Raw genomic sequence first — 10,295 nt, forward strand, 5'->3', positions numbered from 1 at the left:
CACTTGTACACCCTTCTCCTTCTTTACCAGGCCAGCCCCAAGATTCAAGTCACTGGCAAAGAGCAGCTGGGTTGGGACTAAAACCAGGCCAGGCCTCCCCATCTCTGTAGGGCCAGAGCTGGTGGTTTCTTGTGTAGTCTCCTCAGGCTAGTGGCAGGACTAGGAGCTGCACGTTGAGTTCAGGTTTGCTTGAGAGGCTAGAAGAGGGACACTGCCTGATCACCCAGAGACCTAGATGCTCACTCTCCAAACTCATGCTCACAAGTGGCTTCCTCGGCACTTCAGTGTTAGTGGGTAGGTGGGCAGGGTTGAGGAAGTCTGAGGACCCTGTCCTCACTCTTTACATTTCTCCTCAGGGGCAGCAGGGGTGTATGCTGACAGGTGTGGCCTGGCACCCCTGCACAGAACTCCCAGAGAACGTGATGGCCTGGCCTTGATCTAGGCAGGGCAGGAGGGGTCCTTCAGGTCTAAGAACTTGGGTCTTCTGAGTTTGGTCCCTCTCACTACTTGACACCCTTGTCAGGCCTGTGACAAAGGTGTGGAAAAGACATTCCATCAGATAACTGGAGACTCTGGCGCCAGTGGGTACAAGAACTGGCATGTTTATTTCTAGAACATCATCAGAGATGTGACCTCAGATGCAGGCTTCCACTGGGTCATCGCTGAGATCACTCCGGGCCGTTTCTGGGCCACCAAGTTCAAGAGGACTGTCTTCCAATGAAGCCACCTGCCCAGAAAAATAGCTCTACACACCACCATCCCCTCCCCCCCCCCATGACTGTGCTGCTACCCTTGGGATACCCGGGCTCTCAGCTGCCCACCTCACAGCCTGGTACACTCCCCAGGAGTTCACAGAGACCATCTCGCCCAGGGCTATGTCCTTGATGAAGAACCGCTGCCTCACCAGCGACATGAAAACCCGCTTGCTGCCCAGCGTCAGGGGCCAGGGACCCTCCTCACTCCACAAGTGCAGCATGCTCTCCCGCAGGGCTGCGATCTCCTCTGTGCGCTGCAGGTGCAGAGGGATGGGGCCAAGAGGACCCGTGGGGAACAAGTACAGAGGAAGTGGGACCTGGATCACAGAGGCGGGTGGCAGATGTGTGCATGTGGGGACAGCTTCTAGAGAGGAAGCCCAGCGGGACAGTCCTCACCTCTGAGGAAACACAGTTCAGCACCACCCAACTAATGTATTCCTCACCTCTGAGGAAACACAGTTCAGCACCACCCAACTAATGTATTCCTGGGGCCCTGTAAAGATCGGAACAGAGGAACTTGGGGCAGGCTGGCGGAGAGGGAGGGGGTCAGTGGTTCTCCCAGAGTTCTCTCTCACCAGCTTGGTCTCATTATTAAACTTCAGGTTCTGGATGGTTTTGTTGGCCTGGAGGCTGTTCTCCAACTTTATCATTTGCTTCTGGAACTAAACATAGCTCTCATCACGGGCAGACACGGATCGCTCAAGTCTACATGTACCCTCTAGCCCAGAAATACTCCGGGCCTGGGGTTTCGGGAAGCAGACAGACACAGGTGGCTTCCTGGGTCCCAAAGGATACCGTGGCCAGCTGGCCCTGGATCTCCGCAATCTTCCGTCCAGGGTTCTCCTCTTTCAGAAGCTGCACAGACATCAGCAGGGCAGCTAGCTCCTGTCGTACAGTCTCAACCTCAAATTCCCTGTGGGCGCCAGGGGCTGGTTATAGGGGGTTCCAGAGCCCAAGGAAGAGGCTGTTACGGGGCTCAACTTTAAGGGTGCAGGCTATTCCAGAGGAGGTAGAGCCCAGGGTGGGACTAGCTGGGGACTGGGCAACCACAGAGAGGTGCAGCGCCAGGCAGTGGTGGCGCTCGCCTTTAATCCCTGCACTTGGGAGGCAGAGGCAGGCAGATTTCTGAGCTTGAGGCCAGCCTGATCTACAGAGTGAGTTCCAGGACAGCCAGGGATACACAGAGAAACCCTGTCTTGAAAAAACCAGAGAGAGAGAGAGAGAGAGAGAGAGAGAGAGAGAGAGAGAGGTGCAGGGTTTGGGAAGACCAGTCAGAAAAGTTTCTGTACCTCCCAGAGGCCTGGGTGGCTTTGAGCCCTCACCTGGCCTTGCCCTCAGCGGAGATCTTTACATCCACGTCACTCTTGTGAAGGACACACTTGTTGGAGACACTTTCTATCTGAAATGTGGAATATGTGGGAGCCCAAGGTGACTTAGCACAGCCACCTGGGAGCCCCAGGCCAGCTCAAGCCCAGCCAAGGTCTAGAACCTCAAGGCTAGTGGCAACCCTGGCCCTGCCCACCTGCTGGGGGAGGCTGTTCACTTTGTCCTGCACCTCCTGCAGGTGAGCTGAGACTTCTTTCAGCCACCGAATCAGATCCTGCAGGGACTCTCTCTCCACACCTTCCCATGCAGCCTGCGCCTACAATTTCAACATCCAGTGAGGGATGGTAGACAGATGGGTAGACACGGCCTGCTGAAGCCAGGAGGCAGAGTATCTGACTCTAAAGCATATTTGTATAAAGCCAGACACTGCAGAGGACAGTATTCTGGACTTATGACAGCTGGGATGGTCTTCCCAGGCAGGGCCATCCAGCTGAGCAGAAACATGCCCTTGAGGAGCTGACAGTTGTTTCATGACAGGAATAGAGAACAGATTGGCCACACTGCAGGAGGGGACAGACATGGTGGTCAATGGCCCCTGCTGTCGGCTGCTCTGGCCATACATACCCAGAAAGGATGCAGAGCCAGCCAAGGTTGGGGGATCCACCTGCCACACCAGGGGGTGTGTTCACAGCAGCTACAAAAGAGAATGGCCTCCTGTGTCTATCAACAGAGGAATGAGCATGCAAATGCACGTGGGGGAACATTATCCAGCTACCACAGGACACACAACAGGCATGACCCATGAGGGCTGCTCAGGAGAGAAGCCTGAGGTGAGGCTTGTGCTGGGATGAAGTGCCTCTCGAGAATGTCCTGAAAATGCTGGATGTCAGTGAAGGTTAGCTTCAAGCTCGTAATTTTCCTGCCTTGGGATCACACTGAGCATCAGGCCAGCCTGGGCTAGCTCCATAGAAAGATCCTCTCTTAGAACAAAACAATAGCAAAGAGATAATAATAATGGGGTGAAGAAATGGATCAGCAGTTCGGAGCACTTGCTGTTCCTCCAGAGAACTGGAGTTTGGTTCCCAGCACCCAGGCTGGGGGGCTCACAATCGTCTGTGACTCCAGCCTCAGGGGACAGACACACTCTCCTCCCCACCTGAGCACTTACACACGTGGCACCTACACACAGACACATAAACAAAAAAATACATAACAGAAACTCAAACAAAAAATATGTAACTAAACAAAACCTATTGAACTACATGCTTTAAAAGGACATTGGGGTGGTGTTTTGTTTTGTTTTGTGTTTTGTGTTTTTGTTTTGTTTTGTTTTTTGAGACAGGGTTTCTCTGTGTAGCCCTGATTGTCCTGGAACCTGTTCTGAAGACCAGGCTGGCCTTGAACTACAGAGATCTACCTGCCTCTACAGCTGGGATTAAAGTAATGTGCCACCATACCCAGCTGAAAGGTGAATGAGAGAGACAGACAGACAGACAGACAGACACAGAGAGAACATGTAGGAGCCATGCCTGCCTCAGAGGATCAGGCCCCACCCGAGGCCCCACCCTTTATTGTCTTCCGAATGGGTCAGTCCGCCTCACCTGGGACAGCTTCAGGCTCAGTGTTTGCTCCTGCAGATCTAGCCTCCAGCTCAGAGCTAGACAGTGGTCCCTCAGGTCCTTCAGCTGCTGGTCCAGCCCCGCCACTGACCCCTCTAGGACCTGGCTCTTCTCTTGGAGCTGCACGGGACAGCATGGAGTCAGGGAGGCTCTGCTGGATGCCTGCGGACACAGGGGTCCCCACTGACCACCACCTCGCTCAGCCCCTACCAGCTCCAGTGCTTCCTGCGTTTCCTGCTGGGCTAACTTGCCAGCCATCTGCACAGCCTCCAGATTCTCATGGACATATGAAGCCAACTCCCCGGCCTGGGTCTCCTCGTAGGTCACCTTGGCCTCCCTGCGTATTGATGCCCAAACTATCCCTTAGCGCTGGCTATGGAAGGGGCCTGCGAGCTAGTTCTGGGACCTTCTAGGTGCGCCCATGTACCAGAGGAGGGGTGCTACCAAGAAGGGACTGTGAGGGTCAGGGTGGAGGAGGAACAGGAGCTCTAGCAGAGGGTTGCTATCCTGTCACGACATGTCCGACTAGTCAGTACCTAACCGACAGCTGCAGGGGATGAGGGGGTCAGGGCATTCCCCAGCTGAGCTCAGCCAGCGGTTAGCTGAGTGAGGGACTGAATGGAACACTGTCCTGACGTGATACCCACCGAGCCTTCTGCTCAGCGATCAGGACACGATTCAGTGACACCTGGTTCTGTCGCACAAACTTGGTCAGATAGACCACAGCTTTGTCTAGGCCCCGGCACTGCTCCAGCAGGTGACCCTCCTCCTCCTGCTGTGGCAGAAGTGGCCCTGAGCCTTGGTGACTACCCCATCTCCCACCACACCTGGCCACCCAGGCCCACCTCACGCTGTGCCCGCAAGACCCGCAAGCGCTCCTCTGTCAGTTCATGCAGCTTCTGCCAACGGCTCTCCAGATCCTCCCGGAGGCTGCTCTCTACCATCAGCCGTGTACTCTCTGAGGATTTCATTCTCTGTGGAGACAGCACTAGCTGCTGTGAATTTTTAAAAAATAATTTATTTTTTTAAAAAAAATATTTAATGAACATGAGTATACTATAGCTGTCTTCAGACACACCAGAAGAGGGCATTGAATCCCCTTAGAGATGGTTGTGAGCCACCAGGTGATTGTTGGGAATTGAACTTAGGACCTTTGGAAGAGAAATCAGTACTCTCAACCTCTGAGCCATCTCTCCAGCATAATAATTTTTTAGTTTATGTACATTAGTGCTTTGACTCATGTGTGCCTGTGTGAGGGTGTTGGGTCCCCTGGAATGGGAGTTGCAGACAGTAGTGAGCTGCCATGTGGTTGCTAGGAATTCAACTGGATCCTCTGGAAGAGCAGCCAGTGCTCTTAACTACTGAGCCATCTCTCCAGGCCAGCAGCTATAAATCTGTAGCTCACTTGGACAATCTGTGAGGACACTGGGCCCCACCCAGGCCCTCACCTGCTCCAAGGCCAGGAAACTCTTCTGCAGAAAACTGCAGAGTTTAGCCTCTCTCTTCAGGAAGCGGAGGCTCATCTCCTCATTGAGTTTGGTCATCTGGGCCTGTGAGGAACCACAGAGTCACCTGAAGCTTTCCCTCCAGATATCCTATCCTGCCTGGCGTGTCACCATGTTCCCAATCCCTGCAGAGCCAGGCTGCATGCACTGGGTAGGAATAAAGGTAGGGCAGATAGGACCCACCGTCCCCCAGAACACTTGATCATGGGCCAGGAAGGGACATAAAGATCAAGGTCACGGGTCCTAGACAATTCAGCACACATCCAGGGCTCTTGATGTATCTGGGAAAGGTTGTTCAGTGGACACTGAATTCCATGCTGAGCTGGAGCCTCCGTAAGAGAAGCTGGTGTGAAGACACCTCAGTATGTGAGAATAGCCCTGATCATGTGGAAACACCCATGCATGGCCTTACCAAGAGTGTGGGTAGGAAAACTAGATGCAACCCTGAGGCTCTGCCTCTGCCCCATGCTGCTCTCTTGATGCTCTGAGAGCTGGAAGGCACAGGACAGAGGTTCGAGGCCCAACCCAGCCCAGCTTTCTGTCCCTCCACCTCACACACTCTGTAGTTCAGCTGTCTCCTTTGGGACTTGACATAGCCAGTGCCATTATGCAGTTGAGCAGCTGTGGTGACCTGTGGAGATCTTGGATTGCAGTCATAGCAATGACAAACAGCTCTGAGCAGATAGCTGCCTATAGGAATGAGGTTAACAGTCCCTCTGGGAGAGGGGACGGAGAGCTGTAGACCTTTCCCTGCAATTACAACCACCACACCCTCCTACCCAACTACTCCAATGCTAAAGTATAAGAGGTAAAATACTGATGGTGTGGCCATGGGGGCTTTTTGGTGTTGCACCTGCCTGTCTAACCCATGCTATCCTGTATATACCCCAATAAACTCATTTGCTTGCTAAGCTGGACTTGTGATCTTTCTTTAAGCCCATTGGCTCCTTCCCTATTTGGAGTGAATAAATGTTTCTCTCTGTCTCCCCAGCAATGTCAGGACTTGACAAATCTGGGTGCCTTGGCACATGCCTGTAATTCCAGTCCCTAGGAGGTTGATGTTCACAGGAGGTTGCTGAGTTTGAGGTGAACTGGGCTTCATAGTGAGACTGTCGAACCTCCCTATATGCCAAAGAAAAGTCACAAGAAACCTACCTTACAGCATCCACCTGCCTATCACCTTCTCTGTGGCCACAGGGCTCTCCTGCCAACAGGCCCAGCTCTCATGCTCTGACCAAGAACCAGGCCTGGGCCACCATTAGGTGAAGTTCATCTGAGCCACTGCTGGCCTCCCTCCCATGCAGGAGGGGAGCCTAAAACAGGGATGTCTACATTTTACTTGTAAGACAGGATCTCATCTATGGCCCTGGCTGGCCTCACACCTGTCATGCCACTATGCTAAGATTTATGGCTGCTGGTGATTAAACCCAGATCTCCGTGCATGCAAGGCCAACAATCCATCAACTGAGCCAGATATCCATCCCTTGGCCACTTTTTCTGAAGGGCCAGGTTACAAACAATTCAAGCTTCCAGAGTCCCCCTTGGAGCCTCCAATTTTTGTTCAAACTAGCGACTGTCACTATGTTAAACAAATGTTCATGGCTCTGTGCCAATAAAACTTTATTAAAAAAACAGGGGCATGTAAAGTCTAGACATGGATGTTAACCCTCAAAGGGCCTGGTTGGAGTAGCTTCCTCCATGCCTAGCATGTGAGGAACCTTCAGCCCAAAGCTTCTGTGCTTTTGATGATGGCAATGCATTAACCTCCCAGCAGCCATGAGGTGAATGCTTCTACTTATGGGCAGCAGACTTATGTTGGAACAGCTAGAAGCATCCAGTATGTCCTGCCCACCCTGTCCTGTGAGGAGCCTGGACACAGAACAGCCTGTAGTGCCTGGTCTACATGTATAGAGCGAAAAAGCTGGGTGGCAGGCACGTGTAGCCATTCCTAAGCACCATGTAGAAGCAGAGGCCCATCTGTCCGTCCATCCGTCCGCCCGTCCGTCTGTCTATCTACCTACTTACCTTCTTTTTTTATTTCAAGCCAGGGTTTCTCTGTGTACCTTTAGCTGTCCTGGAACCAGTTCTGTAGACCAGGCTGACCTTGAAGTGAGATCCACCTGCCTCTACCTCCTGAGTGCTGGGATTAAAGGTATATGCCACCACCATGCAGAGGCCCCTCTGAGGGGTCCCAAGTGGAAGGAGAACATGCTGCCTTGAGAATTTGTGAGTCCTACTTGAGAGAAATGCTAAAAATGAAAACAGCTGCAGTGCCGGGTGGTGGTGGCGCACACCTGTAATCCCAGCACTCTGCGAGGCAGAGGCAGGCGGATTTCCAAGTTCAAGGCCAGCCTGGTCTACAGAGTGAGCTCCAGGACAGCCAGGACTATACAGAGAAACCCTGTCTCGGAAAAAAAAAAAAAAAAAAAAAGAAACAAATCCAAAAAACAAAAAAAAACAAAACAAACGAAACAAAAAAACCAAAAAAACCAAAAAAACCAAAAAAAAAAAAAAAAAAGAAAGAAAGAAAGAAAGAAAGAAAAGAAAACAAAAGAAAAGAAAACAAAAGAAAAGAAAACAAAAGAAAAGAAAACAAAAGAAAAGAAAAGAGCTGCAGAAAGAGCTTCAGGACCAGTTGTTCCTCTTCTGTTCAACTGATGGTCAGTGAGAGGCCACGCGCTCGGCCTATGTTTTCAATTCCCCCAAAACAGAAGCAACGGGGCACTTGACCAAACAATTCTGTGTGACAGCAGAATTGAGTTTCAGTGCCTAAGACTGCAGCTGAGGTCAGTGAATGGGCAACGTAGCTGGATGAGAGGCGACCACATCTGACGATGGGGGGTGGGGGGAGCACTGGTGAGAGACACTGACGACAACAAGGTCATAGGCTGGTACACTGGAGGTTCCCTCCCCAGAGCCCTGTTGATGACTCCTGCCTAGCCTAGGCCTGGCTTTACAGGAGGTACCTGCATCTTGGCCAACCCCAGGTCCACCTTTTGGCTGGTGTCCTCTTGGTTTTTCTGCAGGGTGCTGCAGGCCGCTTCCCGGCCCTGCTCCTCCTGGCTCAGCATGCCAGTCAGGTTGGTCAGCCTAGAGGCAGTAGGTGTGGTAACACCAGCTCAGCCAGGGCACCATGGGGAGGCTGCTGGGCTTTTGGCCCCTAGGTCCTTCTCAGGCTGGGGTACACAACCTGCCCAGGGGACACAGGGAAATAGACCTTGGGGGTCCCTAGTGAGAGCGAGGCACCAAATGAAAGAGCAGGCAGGTGCTCCCCACCGCCCCTCCCCCCAGTCAGAAGTGCAGCATTCATGTTACAGGACACTCCCCTGGGGGGCACTGAGGGCTCAGGACGGAAGACCTCAGCCTTGCTCTGTGTGTACAAACCTGATTTCAAGCTAGTCCAAGGAGCTGGCCCACCTGAGGTTTATCTCCTGCTCGGAATGTTTCCGCTCTGAGTCCTGTAGAGCCTGTTTCCTCCTGATGTGGGTCAAAGCCTCCCGGACCTCAACAAGCCTGGAGGAAGGAGTTGCCTTGCTAGCCCCAGAGCAGCCAGGCAGCATCTGGTGGTCATGGGGCCATGCAGCCAGTCTCCCACCACCTGTATAGCCTGCCCCAGTGTGCAGAGCCAGTCTGAGTTGGACTAGTACAGGCATTGTTAACTTAAACCAGATCCTCCTGGGCCCTGCTACTGCAGGGAAGCAATGGGCCCCAGCCCTCCCAGAGGCTTGTACTTGTCTCTGTCTGTGTACCTTTTATCCAGGGTTTGCATCTGGTTCTGGCTCTGGGGCCCAGATAACTGCAAAGAGGAGGAAACAAAGGCTAGATGGGTTGAATCTGTGCCTCCCGAGCCCCTGCAGCACAGATGCAGGGAGGGCATGTAGGAGCCAGAGCCTGAAAAGACTGGGATCCAGGATGCGTCCCAAGCCTCAGGAAAAGGGCGGTTTGTTCGCATCTGCTGCTCTACCCAATGACTCACCTCTATCTCCTCCTTCTCTGGGCTGCAGGCTGCCCGCTGCACTTCTTGCCGCAGCTGGCGCAGCTCTGAGGCCTGCATCTGCACACGGGCACGGACCTGCAACAGCTCACGAAGCAGGCCCAATGTGGCCTGCTCACAGCGTTCCTTGTGTCCCCTCAGGCGAACCACCTCAGCCTGCAGCTCAGCTACCCTGATCAGGGCCAGAGCAGGTGGGTCAAGCTGTGCCTCTCCTGGAGGTAACTCGCTCAGTGTATCATCTCCCTCACCCCACATGACTTTTTCTCATACTCTGTGAGGCTCACCATTGTTCCAGCTGTTTCCACTGCTTAGGGGTGTCCTGTTCAGGGACCAAGGAGCCAGATGCCAGGTCAACGCACTCATATTTCTCTGAGGTCTCGGCACTCAGGGGCTCGGGACTGGCTAGGCCTTCTGTTAAGAGAAGCTCCAGTTCCTCGAGTGTGACCGTGCTCAGTTGTGAAGGTGAGAGGCCTAGTGAGGGGCCATCCGCTGGCTCTGGAAGGAGGCATTTTGGGAGCTCATGCACAAGAACAGTACCTGTAATTTTGCTGAGTCACACACATCGGCCTTTCTGGAGGTCCGGGGGTTGAGGGGCTGAGTGTCCCAGGGGAGGACACAGTACTAGGAAGCAGAGCAGGAAAGAGCTTCCGCCTAGCCAGTGCCATGGGAAGCTGTGAGGTCTAAAAGCGGGACTACTCCGTATAGCCCCTCCTCTCTGCTCACCTGACATGGCTTCACCAGCAGCCACCGCCCGTACACAGCTCAGGCAATGGTTATCAGCGCCCCTGTGCCTGCCCAACACCGGGCACCAGGCCAGGGTGGCCGAGTGGTTGACTGGAGAGAGGTAAGTAATCCAGGTCAGAAGGCTTCAGGAGCTGGGGACCAGCTGAGGGACAGGAGAAGGCGCTGGGCCACAGAGGCGAGGATTTAGAAAAGGCTGTGGGGCTCAGGGAAGTGAGGGTCAAGAGGGTGGGTCTGGATCTGGGGAGAAGACAAGGGTTGAGAGTGGAGACTGAATCTTTGGGAGGAGTCAGAAAGAGAGGGTGTGGACCTCAGAGGGTAGTGGAGGTAGGTAGCGGCTGCTGCCCTTCCACCT

The 10,295-nt window shown here is 53.4% G+C and overlaps 1 protein-coding gene across 1 annotated transcript; it reads right to left on the bottom strand.

Moving 5' to 3' along the window:
* Positions 1 to 586: 586 nt before the first annotated feature.
* Ccdc154 (coiled-coil domain containing 154) lies at positions 587 to 9,752 on the bottom strand (the record flags this gene model as incomplete). The annotated part of the gene is made up of 16 exons (XM_052195985.1): positions 587 to 727; positions 822 to 1,009; positions 1,331 to 1,417; positions 1,551 to 1,668; positions 2,078 to 2,154; positions 2,278 to 2,397; positions 3,683 to 3,820; positions 3,911 to 4,037; positions 4,348 to 4,472; positions 4,546 to 4,674; positions 5,149 to 5,250; positions 8,172 to 8,295; positions 8,623 to 8,718; positions 8,955 to 9,001; positions 9,182 to 9,371; positions 9,484 to 9,752. Coding segments are annotated over 16 exons (2,055 nt in total), but the record flags the coding sequence as incomplete, so codon positions are not given.
* Between the last annotated feature and the right edge of the window lie 543 nt (positions 9,753 to 10,295).

This window comes from Apodemus sylvaticus, chromosome 10, assembly GCF_947179515.1.
Source record: "Apodemus sylvaticus chromosome 10, mApoSyl1.1, whole genome shotgun sequence".
Classification (NCBI taxonomy): Eukaryota; Metazoa; Chordata; class Mammalia; order Rodentia; family Muridae; genus Apodemus; species Apodemus sylvaticus.